The sequence below is a fragment of the Bombyx mori genome, chromosome 15, assembly GCF_030269925.1.
Source record: "Bombyx mori chromosome 15, ASM3026992v2".
NCBI classification, from domain to species: domain Eukaryota; kingdom Metazoa; phylum Arthropoda; class Insecta; order Lepidoptera; family Bombycidae; genus Bombyx; species Bombyx mori.
Window position 1 is genome coordinate 10,805,856 of NC_085121.1, and position 17,287 is coordinate 10,823,142.

A 17,287-nucleotide genomic window follows, 5' to 3' on the forward strand; every position below is an offset into this window, starting at 1 on the left:
GTTTTATTTTTACTAAGTATTAACACATTTGTATTGTAGATGTATACCGATGGGCTCTGGTAACTACTTTTATCAGGTGGGCCGTAAGCTCTTCCACGCCTTCTTAAGTAATATAAACAAAGAAGTTGCCTTGCAGGGCAATCCTTGAAGCTATTGTGGACCATGGAAGGAAATATGTGTGTGCATTGTCAGTGCAACCACGACCACTGATAACAATGTCAATAGTACAGTAATTTTTATTTTAAAACACATTGCAAATTCTAATTTCAGTCTGTGACTAAAACCTAATTATTATGACTAACTTCAATGTTTAATTTTACCGTTAGGACTTTGTACATATTTACGTTGTTACAAATTGTGCGACCCATGACCCCATTAATTTTGTTGATAAAATGAAGACAAAAGAGCTTATCTCCATTAATTATAATTATTTAGGACGTCAAAGCATCTATTAAGATACTTATTATGTAATAGAGCTCGCAGCGTTTTCGGGAATAATGGAAAAGTATATAAGTGTTAAAGATTTAGAAGAAGCGGCCCTGAAACGTCTTCCAAAATCGGTGAGAGATTATTATAGCAGTGGTGCTACAGAAGAACAGACACTAGGAGAAAACAAAAACGCCTTTCAAAGGTTTGTGTATTGTTATTACATAATAGCTTCATCTAGTATAGAATCTAGATTAAAAGAATAATATTATAAAAATTTATAGGCTGCGAATAAGCCCCAAGTGCTTAGTGGGTGTAAATAATTGTGACCTTCGAACAACAGTGCTTGGAAATGAAATCTCAATGCCTATTGGTATATCTGCTACTGCGATGCAGCGCATGGCACACCCTGACGGAGAACTTGCTAATGTTAAAGGTTAGTGATCTTCAATATGTAATACAATTTCAGGGTGAGTGTCTAGATCTAGATTTGAGCAACTTAGTTGACAACTCTCAAAACTTTCTATCTGTAATTGGATGCTATCCATCAGATCTGGATTATCGACAATCTGAAAGTCCTTTTGTTTACAAATGGAAGTAACTAGACTAACTGTAAGACATGATATCTAACAGGAGCTCACAATAATAATTATATTTCACAAATGTTCAATTTATTTTTGATACAGTGCTATTCAAAATTGCAAACGGTTATGATTAGGTTAATAATATTTACAAGCACAGCCGTGCTCTTTAAAAGGGGTAGCCCTCCCAACACCACAGCTAGTACCTCGTCACGATTTACGCATCCGACCCAGGTGACCGGGTAATGTAAAACCGCCGTCACCCGAAACATGTCTTGTCGGATCCCCCGGATACTCTCTCGGTGCTTTTAGGCCCCTCAAGCACAGGTCACCGTCCTCGTCGAACTCGACAGTGAACTAACCCAAAAACGGTCCACTGAGTTTCTCGCCGGATCTTCTTAATGGGTCACGATTCCGATCCGGTGGCCGATTCTGCGAAGCACTACTCTTCCTAGGGCAAGTGCTAGCAAATTATCTCAGGTTGAACCCGTGAGCTCACCTACCCGTCAGGGCGTAGCTGGAATAGCCCCATAAGCCAACAGCGAATAGGTAGGAAAAAAATATTTACTGCTTCTATTACATATTTGCTTTACTTTGTACAGCTTAATGTATTTTTTTTTTATAACTACTTAGTCTGGCCATAAATAATGTTACAATTAAAAATAAACAAAATATTACATTTGAATTTGGAATCTGTCATTTTTAAATTATTGCTCATTGAGTTTTCTCATTTTGGCGCCAATACATTGTACGTAAAAGGGGGTGATTTGGGACAAATTACAACTTTATGAGCAATTTTAAGGTAGTTGTTGATGTATATAATGCTATATCAGGATCAAAATGATTGAGTCTTGGGGGCATCTTTGTTGTCTAATTTAAAATTATGCAACTAGCATTCCAGTTTAAGCAAAAAATGCAAAAATAGGTGTAATCCCTATTTACCCGAAAATTGCGGTTAATTGGGACGTAATGAGAAATTTGCTAGGGTTGGCACTACTTTTAATTTTATATATAGTTTTAATTTATTTATTTATTTAGTTGCACCAACAAAGTGATCATCAATAAAAAAAATTTAAAAACTGACAAAAGTACATGGCAGACATCACCTCAATTATAGGTGCAATCGATATATATATTTTTTTTTTATACATATATATAGTGGGCTTTCTTAGAAACGGTTTATACTTCTCCGTTCTTGGTAAGTACTTAGGGGCTGATATTTCTATCTGGGTTAAGAGATTAGGTGTGTCGGTTATTCCATGGATTAATCAGATGAATACCCCCACTCTGAACAAATATTAAATATTTTATTATGTATTACTTAGACATTTTTGTCCACCTTGAGATTTCATTGATCTTGTTACATATCTCTGCAAAATCGACTTACTTATATTAAATTGCTTATCTATTTCAAATAAAGACTTATTCTCAATTTCGCTTCGATAAACCAGATTTTTACTAACAAATTTAAAAAATATTGTTATAACTACATAGACAACCCTACAAACCTGTACCTATTTATACTTAGGTCGTTTCCATTTCACGTATTCTCATCCCAATTGACCCCTTTTTCGTTGTTATTTGTACATAACACGTCCCCAATATCCCCAAAAACAACAGATTTTTACATGTATTTTTATTTAATCAAATACATTAAAACCAATAACAACTGAGACTTACCTTTAATATATATGTTGGTTCAAACACTAAATAACGTTTATAAATCATAGTCGTCTTCTATTATTATCAAATAAATAAAAGAGAGCAAAGTTTCTAGCACTAAAATAATTACCACGACAGGAAGTTAATTTCAAACGCGATTTTTTATAAGTTAGCAGCTAATAACATGCATATTCAGAGTTGTTTTGTGAACTTTCAACATTCTACTATTAAACTATAAAAAAATGGAAGATTTTGCAACGAATATAAAACTTATATTGAGCGTCGAAAGATTTTCCCGGTTTTTTCCCGATTCGCCTTTCAATCCCTAATCGCCCCATTTTACCGGTACAATATTTTGCGATATTAAAATGGAGTGGGGTGATAAAGAGAACCGAATCGCTGTGATTGCATTACACAAAGTAGGTATGGAGCCAAATGCAATTTTTAAAACTGTCCATACGCTTGGTATTAGTAAAATGTTTGTGTACCGGGCTATTAATAGGTGCAATGAGACCTCCTCTGCTTGTGACAGATAAATATCTTTTTTTTTTTTTTTTTATTGCTTAGATGTGTGGACGAGCACACAGCCCACCTGGTGTTAAGTGGTTACTGGAGCCCATAGACATCTACAACGTAAATGCGCCACCCACCTTGAGATATAAGTTCTAAGGTCTCAGTATAGTTACAACGGCTACCCCACCCTTCAAACCGAAACGCATTATTGCTTGACGGCAGAAATAGGCAGGGCGGTGGTACCTACCCGTGCGGACTCACAATAGGTCCTACCACCAGTGGTTACGCAAATTATAATTTTGCGGGTTTGATTTTTATTACACGATGTTATTCCCTCACCGTGGAAGTCAATCGTGAACATTTGTTAAGTACGTATTTCATTCGAAAAATTTGTACCCGCCCGCGGGATTCGAACACCGGTGCATCGCAACAACGAATGCACCGGACGTCTTATCCTTTAGGCCACGACGACTTCAATCTAGCCGTCCACGTAGTGTTCGTACGAAAAAGGTGGTCAAAGCAGTAAGGAAATGAATTCGAAGAAATCCTGTCCGAAAGCAAAAGATTTTATCTCGGGAGATGAAGATAGCACCTAGAACCATGTCGCGTATTTTAAAAGATGACTTAGGACTTGCAGCCTATAAGAGACGTACTAGTCATTTCTTAACTGATAATTTAAAAGAGAATAGGGTGGTAAAATCGAAACAACTACTGAAGCGGTACGCAAAGGGAGGTCATAGAAAATTTTTGTTTACGGATGAGAAATTTTTTACAATTGAGCAACATTTTAACAAACTGAATGACCGTATTTATGCTCAAAGCTCTAAGGAAGCTTCCTAATTAGTCGACAGAGTGCAACGTGGGCACTATCCGACTACAGTAATGGTTTGGTGGGGTATTAGCTATGAAGGAGTGACTGAGCCATACTTTTGTGAAAAAGGTATCAAAACATCGGCACAAGTGTATCAAGATACCATTCTTGAGAAGGTAGTGAAGCCTCTTAACAACACCATGTTCAATAATCAAGAATGGTTCTTCCAGCAAGACTCGGCGCCAGGTCATAGAGCTCGGTCTACGCAGTCTTGGTTGGAAACGAACGTTTCGGACTTCATCAGAGCTGAAGACTGGCCGTCGTCTAGTCCCGATCTTAATCCGCTGAATTATGATTTATGGTCAGTTTTAGAGAGTACGGCTTGCTCTAAACGCTATGATAATTTGGAGTCCCTAAAACAATCCGTACGATTGGCAGTGAAAAATTTTCCCATGGAAAGATTGCGTGCTTCTATTGATAACTGGCCTCAACGTTTAAAGGACTGTATTGCAGCCAATGGAGACCACTTCGAATAAGCTTTTTATACTTTAAATTGTTTTATATTTATGTATTAAACTAACACACTGTAAAAGTGATAAATGTTAATTGCAATAGAATTTTTTTTATTTTTAATTGTAACAGTATTTATGGCCAGACTAAGTATATACTAAAGAAAACAAGATTGTAAATATGTTTTACTGCAAAACTAGCTGCTGCTAAGGAACAGACTATCTTTATGTTGAGCACCATCGCCACAACTTCTATAGAAGAAGTAGCAAACGCAGCGCCAGATGCTACTAAATGGTTTCAACTTTACATTTATAATGATAGGTTGGTTTTTTAAACTGTTTCATTTTATTAAGATAGACAAAAATACGATGTACATTAATTCTATTTCGTAATTCGTTTTAGAGAAGTAACAAAAAATTTAGTGCTGCGTGCAGAAAAACACGGATTTACAGCAATAGCGTTAACTGTAGACACGCCATTATTCGGCTTGCGACGCGCAGACATCCGGAATAAATTTACATTGCCCCGACACTTAAGGTAAATTACGGTAGTTTTGATATCGTTCCTAAAGTATTTATTTTATAGCTGAGCAAATGATCTCATGGCCCCTTTGGTGAAATATGATTCCCGGAGCCCATAGACAGCACAACATGAATGCCCCAACCACCTAGGGACATGAGGTTTAAGTCTCAAATATTATTACACAATATGTCCTACCGCCTACGTAAATTGATTTTGGCAATTGCAGTACGCTGGTACAAATCCTGAGATAACGCTGCGTCCCATTGTTTCATGAATCTCGTAGTCATCTTCTCCGACATCCACGAGAAGAGATGGCGTGGTGCTATTCTAGAACTAGACACTCCGCCGTCAAATATTTATCAGTCATACATAGCTATTACGTTATGTGTTATAATTTTAGTAGATAAAAAATGGGGTTTTCATTTTCAGATTAGCAAATTTCGATGGTATTTTATCTACAAAAATACACAATGCGAATAGTGGAAGTGGTTTAAATGAATACGTACAAGATCTACTTGACAAATCAGTAACTTGGAATGACATAAAGTGGTTGAAGAGGTAAGTTTTCGTTTGTTTTTTAATTGCTTTTGATTCGCATACGACTGGTGGTAGGGCGTCTTGTGAGTCCTCACGGATAGGTACCACCACCCTGCCTATATGTGTGTATAGTAGTAATGCGATTCGGTTTGAAGGGTGGGGCAGCCATTGTACTGTTAAAAACAGACTTTAGAACTGTTATCTCAAGGTGGGTGGCGGCATTTACGTTGTAAATGTCTATGGGCTCCGGTAACCATCTGACACCAGGTAGGCCGTGAGCTCGTCCACCCATATAAGCAATAAAAAAAGACTTCATCGGACTATGTATGCTATGTATGGACTGTAATTATGGACCACCTAATAATATCACCTTGAGACGTGAGAAGCAAGTCTCCATAGTGTTGTACGGCTGCCCTGTTCTTCAAATCTTAAATCATGAATGCTTTACGAAATAAACAGTCCCGAGTCCCGTGTATCAGGAAAATAATATTATGAAAATATTTCTCTGTAAATAGAGCTAATTTCACAAAACTAATCGTAGTAGATTTTTATAATTTTAAAGTTGTAATTAATAAGCAATTGTTAATTACATGTTATAAAAAACGTCAATTTCTTGGAACTACTTGTACATTGGTCATACCTTAAAGCCAATGTACTATTCTAGTGCCATTACATTGTATATTGTCGTCAAAATCAGTGCAGTAGTTTTTACGTAAAAGAATAACAAACATCCATCCTCACAAACTTTCGCATTTAAAATATTAGTAGGATTCACTATGTCTTTTATTCTATTTATTTATAAATTTTTTTACATAATTTCTCAATTAATTTATAGTATCACAAGTCTCCCAATAATAGCGAAAGGTGTACTTCGTGGTGATGATGCTGTAAAAGCGGTAGAAGCTGGCTGTTCTGCTATTTTGGTATCTAATCACGGAGCAAGACAACTTGATGGAGTTCCAGCAACTGTATGTTTTGTTTAATTGTCATCCCGATCATATTGACACCCTTGATTTTGGTAATACCAACGGCAGAACCACGCAGCTTAGGGAGATTATAATAAATAATAAGAATATTACCAAATAACTGAAAACAAATCACGTACGGTTATCCGGCCGCAAATTAGGATTCCCTGTGCTATGAAAGACTGATGTACATACTTATATACCTTCATATACTTTTATACTCGTATATAGATAATAAACACCCAGACAAAGAACTAACAAACCTATTCATCACACGAATGTTTGCCCAATGTGGGAATCGAACCCACAACCCTCGGCGCAAGTCAGGGGTGCTGACCACTACACCACCGAGTCTTTCATATTTCTGAAGTTCAACGGAGAAAACATCTCTCATCATCTCGTTTGTGTATGCCGCGTATCTAAATTAATTGGGTCAATATAATATGTTTTATTCCTCAAATCATAGATTGAAGCTTTGCCGGAAATTGTTGAAGCCCTAAAAGGTTACGACGTCGAAATATTTCTGGACGGCGGCGTTTCCACTGGCACTGATGTCTACAAGGCTTTGGCGCTTGGTGCAAAAATGGTAATTTTCATCCGGTCTGAAAATTCCTGCATAAAGTGTTTTAAATTCGATCTTATAATTGTTATTAGATAGATTTTGATGAACTGGTTAATTCACTTTTACTGGTGATAGGACCTCTTGTGAGTCCGCACGGGTAGGTACCACCACCCTTTTTTTTTTAACGCTGGGGAATCAATTTACAGATACCCGGTCGAAGGGGGTAACGGACCAGGTTACGTCGGACCCCGGCGCCTCCTGAGAGGAAGAAGGGGTCAGGAGAAGGGCCGAGGTCCTTCACCTCCCTCAATTTCTCACAGGAGACTACGCCTTGAAAAAGGCGCGCAAAGTACTTGCCCCGCAGAACGACTACCGACTAAACCCCATCGAGCTTCACCACATCGACTACACGAAATTTACGGTACCGCGGTGCGCGCCGAAAAGATACCACCACCCTGCCTATTTCTGCCGTGAAACAGTAATGCGTTTCGGTTTCGCAGGTGAGGCAGCCTTTGGACTGTAAAAATGAGACCTTAGAACTCATATCTCAAGGTAGATTTACGTTGTAGATGTTCATGGGCTCCGGTAACCACTTAATATCAGGTGGGCTGTGAGCTCGTCCACCAATCTGAGCAATAAATAAATGAAAAATTGGATTAAGCGAAAAGAGATTTTTTTAATTGATGACATGTACTATTTTGAAAGGTTTTAGTGGGTCGTCCGGCACTGTGGGGTTTGACTGTAGGAGGGCAAGCCGGAGTGCAGAGGATGTTACAGATACTCCGTACGGAGCTTGAATATACGCTTCAGATTGCAGGTACAGTATTTATTTATGAAGCGTAGGCACACATATATTATGACGTCATATCCATGAAACGTACTATGTCTACAGGAACCCCAACTGTCGCGGACGTCACGAAAGAAATGGTGAGGCATGAAAATTCGTATTGTAAACTTTGATTTTCTATCGAACGTAACAATAAAACTATTAATGAGAGTGAGTGTAATTCATTTATTTCATAATTAATTTCCTATAAAGATTGTAAAGTACTGTCGGTGTCATGTAGCTCTCTAAAGGCCACATTGATTTAGAAATTTTCTGAAATACAAGTAAATATTTAATAAAGGTTTTACATGTTTGACTGACGAAGTTTTAGGTTAACTGCGGCTCTTTTTATTATTTAGACCAAGGCTTATAGATGTCACTACGTGAATACCCTCACTGATCTCCAACCCTTGCATTCTCTCATCTGACGTCAGTTTTCCAGTCAGAATCCGGGCAGAGCAGAGGGGACCCTGCGGTCAACATTAAAACCGGAATTGCGACGCCACAGCTAGGACACTCAATCGATGGGTCGACGAGGCTTCCGTCACCCAACTTGAGACATATTTTCCCCTAACTAGTCATTAGCCTAAGGGATTATTCTAACTACATATGGTTTGGTAGGCGACCTCACAGGGGTCAACCTGGGAGGACTTGCTAACACTAGTCCTATCACCGGATCGGAATCACGTCCCACCACGAAGATACGGTGAGAAATTTAGTTGGTTACGTCTATGGGCTCTAGGGTGCACGTCTTGGTGCTATTCTACGACGTCGACCAGAACGGTGGCTGGTGCTTGGAGTGCTTAAAAGCACTGAAAGTCCATCGGGAGGATTTGATAGGGCGGTTTTTTGTTGCCCGGTCGTCAGGGTCGGGTATTTAATGTTACTGAGACCTGAGGTCTAAGTTTTAATTGTATAGTATAACGGCTGTCACAGCCTTCGAACCGGAAAGCATTACTACTTCGCAGCAAAAATAGGTGGGATAATGTTACCTACCCATGTGAGCTCTCTAGAAACCCTATCATCAGTAATGCTAGCCGACTTTTAGTCAAAGTCTCAGCATTACAACAATATTTACTTTCCGAAGCGCATAATTTCTTCGCGGCAGAAATAAGTAGTAAGTACGATTGTACCAACCAGTCCAGGGTCACACCATCTCATATACTATCTTTGATCAAGAAAGGAATGAGGGATAAGAAATAAAGGCGACATAATTTATAAGATACAAAAATGTAGACCTTGAAATCGCAGCCATACACATTGATTCCCATTTTAAGTTTCTTAACGGTTTGCTGAAGGTGTTTGTCGTCCAGAATTTTATGTTGTAAAGCATCAGTGTCATTACAAGTTTGGCACGAGCTGTTGAGCCCGCCCGCGGCGTACGGGTCTCGCGGTTCCGTCGACGTAACGTCCATCAATACTGCATCTCTTTTACGCATGTAGTTTGTGAAGCTGAACGAGCAAGACGGAACTCGCCTGTCGCTCGTTTCAGATTCGTCACCATTCCGTTCATAATTCCTACTTCCGAAAATATTTTTGACGGTTTTCATGAGCGTTGTGCAAGAATTATTGATGACATTGAATAATCTGGAGCCTAAAGATCGATTTTTTAACATTCTATCGATTTTTTTATTCGATATTTTTTGTTGGTGTTTCGACGCTGTTTTTTTAGTTTTAAACGAACGTTTATTAATTGTAGTACTCTTACTGTGAGTGTAGTTCGAATGATTCGCTGACCGTAAATCGGTTTCGTTAAAACTAAAGCTGTGCTTTGGAGTTGAAACAAATATCGGTTTAAAATCGATAACGCTCAAATCACATTTTTGATTTAATTCAGAGCCTTTCAGTTTCGATTTAAAAGATTCCATCCAATCGGTCTGAATGTTTCCAATGTTCGTGTAATTAACGCGAGACTGCTCATTAACATTTCTTGATGTAGTTTGAACGTTGTCTACAATTTTATGGTCAGAATTCTTGGACTCATAAAGATGTGTATCATCGAATTTATACCGCGGAAATCGCTTTTGCAAAAAACTAAACGACAATTGTTGCGATTCATGACGAATGTATTCATTATGTTTGTTATTTTTGTTTATTTTTAAATTTTTATTGAACGTTCTGCTCTGCGTGGTAGAATATTTTGGCAGGTTCACTGTTTTGGGCACAATACAACTTTGATTTTTTTCTAAAGCCTTTATTTTGACATCCCACATCGCGGATTTATTACGGGCGACTTCATCATTAGGTTGCCATTTTGCTATTTCTTTGATAATACTTCGAAATAACAAGTTCGTATCATCGTAACTAATCTGTTTTTTCACATTTTTTAATGAATCGTTTGATTCGGAACGTTCTTGTTTTTTTATTTTTTCATTCATGTTTTTATCTGTTAAATGCTCTAATAAAGAAGAAAAATAATTAGGACAGAATGAATATTTACTCAATATCAGCTATTACAGTTGAATCATTCACCTTTTAATCGCAAATCAGCATAATACAGCACTATGGTCGCCCACTGACCCATCTGCAAGAGGATTTAATTAAATATTTATATTTTTCGTGTTTTACATCGAACATCGGTAACTTCTTTATTACTTTTAGAAAAACTGAGAACGTTGTGACAAGTTCCGAGTCTCCAATTTCTAATTTCCACCGTCCCGACGATCTAGTGGTGCTTCCGAACACAAAACATGGAGACCGGATTTAATAACCAGTAGGCTCCAGTATATACAAAAATTAATTTATAAACTTATAAAATAATATTCGGGTTTCGGATGAGTTCGGTGTTAATGTTTGATATATGTTTTCGGCATCCAAATCAAAATTATATTTACAAATTTATAAATCGAATATTTAATTATTACAAGCTTATCGCCGCCACCTTTGATTGCGTGGACTGCACTTTATGTTGCGTGGTGTGAGTTTTGTGTTCAGAAGTGAAAATAAAGGTTATATTGTGCTACATAATATTTTCCAGGGTTCAAGGTTTTTCATGCCAAATTTCGTCAAAATTTGTTCAGTAGTTTGGGCGTGAAAATTTAACATACATACAGAGCTACTTTTGTATTTATACTACAATACTACTATACAGCCTAGCACTATCAGACAATCAGGTCTACTGGTGAACTCACTGGCCTTCATCTAGCGGACTCTCTCAACCTCTAATAATATTCCTTTCCTTTGTCGTATCACTCTTGTCAGGAGGTCGTGGTCGAGATTTACTATCTTTTTTTTCCCTCCCTATTCTAGTCACCTCGAGGGGCTATTCTAGATTCACCGAGCTAGTAGGTGAGCTCACGGGGCTCCAACCTGACGACGTTGCTAACACGAACCCTAGCAAGAGCCGTGCTTCGCAGAGTCTACCACCGGATCGGAAACGCGACCCACTGAGAAGATCCGGCGAGAAACTCAGTGGGCTGTGTCTGTAGGTTAATTTACGATGACCGGGTTCAGTATCATTGCTGTGGGCAGATGTTATGTGCCTCATGACCAATTGCCACTTCTCCCAATTCGTGATAAGCCTGGTACACTCATGCAAACAGACGCCAACTGCCAACTTGACTTTGTCGGTCCATCGCATGGGTTACTTTCCAAGCGGTCTTGTGCCTTCTACTATAAGTGAGTCGTCTATTATCAAAGGTGGCAATCTGTGCATTTGGACAAAAAAATGTTATTGATATGTCAATACAGATTGATTTGAATATAATCGTCTCCTTCAAAGAATACGGTTCAAAACCTGCATTAAATAAAGGTTAATACTTAACCTGTTATTTAGCTAAGATGTCGTTCAGAAGAGTTTTGTGACTGCCAGTGGAATACAAAGTCAATAATTCGTTTTTCTGATTCACCAATAATTGTCCAAAAGTCACATTGCCGGCTTTGATAATAGTCGACTCAAGTATGGATTAAATTCAAATTATACCTGTGAGTACGGCCCTTGCAATCTTAATAAATCACGGACGTGTTCAAGTATTCCGGCTGATTTAACAAAAACGGCTGCTTCCGTGCACGTTTCGACAACAGAAGCGAGTAGGTGCATGCACGAGTTCATTTGCAATGACCGTCTGTATGTGACGATGAAAACAGTTCCGGTTAGATACAAAAAAGTTTTCTTTTTAAAAGCGTAGGCGAGCGAACGGCTCTATTCCGAACACCTTTAGAAATATCGACCTTAGGTAGCGAGTTGACTCTGTTTCTGGCGTTGCTGCTGTCCATGGGTGACGGTAACCATTCATCATCAGGTGGGCCGTATGCTAGTCTGCCTGCAAGGGCAATAAAAAAAAACACACCACGTAATCGAAGTTTTGAGTGTATCTAAATAACGAATAATAAAGGCTCCACGGTATATTTATAATCCATAAATTATTTGAAAATGTTATTATTTGCTACATACATTACATTAGCTGTCTCTGAGATATTAGAAATCCTACACGCTGACGGTAGGGCATTTTAATTATTAGTCTATACGTATAGGTACCACTACCCTATCTGCTTTGATCGCAAAGCCAAGTCTTATGTTCCAGATTTAGCTGTTTTTTTTTTTTTTTATTGCCTTTGTAGGCAGACGGGCATACGGCCCACCTGATGGTGAGTGGTTACCGTCGCCCATGGACTTCAGCAATGCCAGGGGCAGAGCCAAGCCGCTGCCTACCAGTGTGATGTCTATGCTTTACTTGATTACTTAGCAGGTATATTCTCGTAGGTATACTCTGTGTCTATATTCTATAGAATATTACTATAGCAATTCTATATTAAGAATACAAAATGTTAACAAAAATAGAAAAACCGGCTTCAACAAAATAAAATGAGATTAACATCAATGTAGTTCAAGTCGAAGTCTAAGGATGAATGGCTCAAAAAACTACTGATCCGATCTTGATAATTTCAATAGTAGCGCATGAGAAGCACAAGCTTTGAAATAATAAAGAAAAAAACATTAAAATCGATTCATTTAGACAAAAGTTTTGAGGTCGAATCGAATTGAATCTCCTCCTTTTTTTTTTGAAGCCGGATAATAAAGTAAGAGGTACGTCTCATAAAAATATTTCAATAGTAACCTTGAAAATAACGAAATTCCTTCGCATTCAATGAATATTTTAACGTTTCGTTTGTGTCCCGACGTTAAACTCTGAATTAATGGGAATAATTCAAAAGCGCCCTGTCTGCATTTCTGTACAGACTGAAAATTTGTATCATTAGGTAAATTAAGCTTATGTATCATTAAACAAGTTATAAGTCTAAGAGCCCGTGAACCCCAGAATGCTGTCAATATGAATCTATCAAATACAAACATGATTTATGTATGTCTAATTAATTATAAATACTTAGTTTTTGAGAAACGAAAACAACCATGCCTCTAATTAGCATTTAATAACTCCACTATATTTGTTAGTCGTTTGGGTCAAACAATGATATTTTTTTTCTTATTGCTTAGATGGGTGGAGGAGCTCACGGCCTATCTGATGTTAAGTGGTTACCGGAGCCCATAGACATCTACAACGTAAATACCGCCACCCACCTTGAGATTTGAGTTCTAAGGTCTCAGTTTTTACAGTAAAACGGCTGCCACCCCACCCCTCGAACCGAAAAGATTACTGCTTCAGGCAGAAATAGGCAGGGCGGTGATACCTACCCGTCCGGACTCACAAGACGTCCTACCACAAGTAATCACGCACATAATTACTTTGCGGGTTGATTTTGATTACACGATGTTATTCTTCACCTTGGAAGTCAATCGTGAACATTTGTTAAGTACGTATTTCATTAGAAAAATTGGTACTCGCAGCGAGATTCGAACGCCGGCACAGTCGCTAGATACGAAATAATACGAATGCACCGGACGTCTTATCCTTTAGGCCACGTCACCTCAAAATAGGGTTTTCGAGAGAAGTTTTTAAACGCTTATTTCATAACATAACTAACCTGACATATGAGGTGGGAACAATAGCTCTGATTAACTTCTGAACCACAACATATTTCAGTTAAACAATGACATAGAGAAATCCAAGTGTCTTGCCGCTTGAAAATAAAAATGAAGTGAAGATATGTAGCTAGTAGCAATATTTGATTATTATTTTTACTGAATATGAACAGAGTTTAGTATTTAGAGTACAAATTAGGATTTACATAGCTGTTGGCTCTCAATAATCTAACAGGTATGCAGCCTACACAATATAAAGTGTAAAATAATTGCCGCCCAAGAGCACCGGCAATATCAGAGAAACCGTAATTACAGTCGGTAAGCAATATTCAAAATCGAAATTTGTTTCGAAATTAATATAGATGGTAAAAAAAAAACAATTTCGTTCTATAGAGAGCGCACTGGAAACACTAATAACATCGATGTTTTTTTTGTTTTTGTTTTGTGGATTGGAAAAGGATTCCAAAATTAGAAAAGTTGTGTAGGTAGTCTCTGTGCAAAAACATCAGGCAGACAGAGTAGACAGCACTCTCCTCGATGGAGACCATAAGCACGACTATGTGAATGCCGCCCGCCTATGAGACAATAATTCACTCTCAGTTGCCTTAGTATTCGTTTTTTCTATGATTGAAGGATTACTGTTGGCCCGAAGGCCTTTTCCGCTTCACTAGGACACGCGGGCGAGCACGAGCTCAGCCAGGAGGGGCGAGATTTACTAACAGCTACCCGAGCGCCTCCAAAGGACTAACAACTCAAGAGCAGCTGTTTCGCGAATGAATCTACTACCGCATCGGAATCGCGGCCCGTTGAGAAGATCCGGCGAGAAACTCAGCGAATTTATGGATTAGGTTGCTCGTCGAATTCAAAGAGTACGGTTACCGAGGTCCCTAAGTCTGCTTAGGGCCGGATTTACGGGAGGGCAACCGGGGCGAAAGCTCCAGGGCCTCCACAAACGGAGGACCCCCACAATAGATATTTTGGAATAAAATCTTTTAAATTCCAACAAGTAAACACTAGTACACCTTTTCTTCCTTCGAAATCTAATTTCAGACAATTCTTGTCTCCGATTATATTTGTGTACCTATGTTTACTGTTACTGTACTGTACATGTATACTAAGCGAATCTACGTGGTATGAAACCACGTAGATTCGCTTAATCATTTATTCGATCAATCATTTATTGGAAAATATGACTGAAAAAAATTGTTCATTTGGAAAATAATTGGGGTCAGGGGGCCCTCTGCCCTATTGCCCCGAGGCCTCCAAACCTCTAAATCTAGCCCTGTGCCTGCTCCTATTCTTAGAGCTGAAGGAGTCATGCCTTAATAATGCTACGACTGTCCCATATGTGGGAGAATAACTATTTGTGAACTCACCACCATGTGCGCCAAGAATACGTCTATGAGGGTAGCGAGACATCCGCTCGTTCGTATCATATTCTTCGCGAATAAAGTCAAAGTGTGTTGTCTAGACGTGCATTCCTCGTTGTCACAGAAAAGTATTAATGTTAGGAAATTAAGAATCGTCGCAGTCTTTTTTGGTAGATTCATGCCTAATATGCGGTCTATTGTATAGTATATAGGTTTGCATCGTATAATAACATCTACGTGCTGTGCATTCTAAAAATAAAGTAGAAAATTAAAAATTAAAAAATCAAGTCATGTAATAGCTATATCATATAAGAAGTAGTTAATATCTGTGAAAAGAAATAAAAGTAAAGCTTTTGGAATTAGATAAAGTCGTTTACAAATATTTTACTTCTCGGATTTTCGCACTGACCAAAAAACAATAGGCGAAAAATTGCAACTGAATTATCGCACACCATTTACGTTAAATGGCAACGTTAATTTGAAAATTAAATGTCTCGAATATTCATTCGAGAAATTTACGGACAGCCGGACAGGTATACTAATATTATAAAGCCAAAGAGTTTGTTTGTTTGAACGCGCTAATCTCAGGAAGTACTGGTCCGATTTGAAAAATTCTATCAGTGTTAGATTGCCCATTTATTGAGGTAGGCTATAACATAATAAGACCGATACAAGTGGAGCACCAATAAAGAATGTTTCAAAATATTTTCACTTTCTACGTAAATGAAGAGGGGGGTAAAATTTAGCGTTATGCCAAAGTAACTATTCCACGCGGACGGAGTCGCGGGCAAAAGCTAGTATAGAATATTCTTACGTTTGTCAGCAAATATCTATTGAGTATAGAGATAAGCTTTATTTGTGTTTCTAAGTTAGAACTTGTGTTAAAAATTTCCAATAGCTCATGCAAATCGGTCTTCGAAATAAACTGTGATGTTGAACTAATATTCTGTGGACAAAGTAAACAAGATTAACGACAAAGAATGGCGATTAGTTAAAGACTGAACTGAAAATTATAAATAAATTAGTGATAAGCGGATCTTACCCATTGTGGATCGTAAAACATGTAACTTAACAAATGCAGTGTAAAAATACACTAAAAACTACATAAAACTATTAGAAATAGCAGACATTATAAAATTAGAAATCTTGAGGTAGATAAGGGAGTATTGAAATTTATATTAGGTCGGAAATACTAAAATTGTATTTTTTAAGTCGGAACTAACAATACTAAATTTGTAATTTATCTTAAATTAAAGTACCTGATTTTGAAAACTTTTATAGCTATTACTGCAATTATATTTAAAACTCTGTAAATAGTTTTTAACATTCTGATTTTCAAACATATTTTCATTTGAAAGTTATTAGGTTATTAACTTAAAATTTTTCAATTTACCGCCAAACTTATTCAACACAAATAAAAATGACTACTTAGATACTCTGTGGACCAGTTTATCTGTATCAAAAATGAATGTAAAAAATTAACTGGAAGGTACTTAACTAGGTAGTTTGTAGTTTTCTAATTACAGAGCATATTGCGACTCAGTGACGAACAATGCCGAATTATGCTGAAGCTTAATTGGAACGTGAATTAGTTTTCAAATACATCAGCAGAGTGCGCTAAGTTAGCACAGTTTTAATCAACATTGATTATTTCTAAGAAACTACGACGAAACGAAAGCCTTAAAAATTTTTTCAACATTAAATAATATTACTAACGATAATATAAACAAAATTTCGATCAATGCCAACTTAAAGAAAAACACTTGTCCATTTTCTGTCACTGAGTCGGTATCGATTGCATGCATCACGCGAGAGCAGTACTTTTGAGAGTGCTCGATTGTGCGAAGCGTTGCTGTAGTTGGAACATTCAACGTTGAGCATTATGCCGCATAATGCGCTCTTGTGCTGTAATTGGAAAACTACCCTAATATGCAAATAACTCATCATTAAAAAAACAGAAACATATTCGATTAGTTATAAAACCGTGTTTTAGAAACACGCTATTTCCTCCCGATACCCTCTCCGTGCTTTATAGCATTTCGAGCACCGGTCGACGTTCTTGTGGAAGAGTTCGAACGTACA

General features: G+C 37.7%; 3 protein-coding genes across 5 annotated transcripts in view; 2 read left to right on the forward strand and 1 right to left on the reverse strand.

The window, feature by feature from the left end:
* LOC101743353 (TAR DNA-binding protein 43) overlaps positions 1–17,287 on the forward strand; it is a 490,523-nt gene that overhangs the window by 150,358 nt on the left and 322,878 nt on the right. The gene's annotated exons all lie outside the window — the stretch shown is intronic.
* Positions 40–8,086, forward strand: LOC101745562 (2-Hydroxyacid oxidase 1). Its single transcript, XM_004924614.5, has 9 exons — positions 40–631; positions 711–862; positions 4,704–4,824; positions 4,906–5,040; positions 5,455–5,583; positions 6,398–6,530; positions 6,994–7,113; positions 7,795–7,906; positions 7,982–8,086. Exons 1-9 carry the CDS (start codon positions 498–500, stop codon positions 8,047–8,049), a joined length of 1,104 nt encoding a protein of 367 aa, XP_004924671.1. The 5' UTR covers positions 40–497; the 3' UTR covers positions 8,050–8,086.
* Positions 8,082–16,670, reverse strand: LOC101745421 (uncharacterized). Of its 3 annotated transcripts, none has more exons than XM_004924613.5 (9): positions 16,465–16,670; positions 16,020–16,151; positions 15,212–15,454; positions 13,838–13,933; positions 12,973–13,094; positions 11,838–11,979; positions 10,388–10,439; positions 9,154–10,313; positions 8,082–8,188 (listed from the first exon to the last, which is right to left on the reverse strand). In XM_004924613.5, exons 1-9 carry the CDS (start codon positions 16,546–16,548, stop codon positions 8,102–8,104), a joined length of 2,118 nt encoding a protein of 705 aa, XP_004924670.3. In that variant the 5' UTR covers positions 16,549–16,670; the 3' UTR covers positions 8,082–8,101. The 3 variants fall into 3 exon arrangements, with proteins under 3 accessions (XP_004924670.3, XP_021202642.2, XP_021202643.2); XM_021346967.3 differs by lacking the exon at positions 16,465–16,670 and adding an exon at positions 16,248–16,352; XM_021346968.3 differs by lacking the exon at positions 13,838–13,933.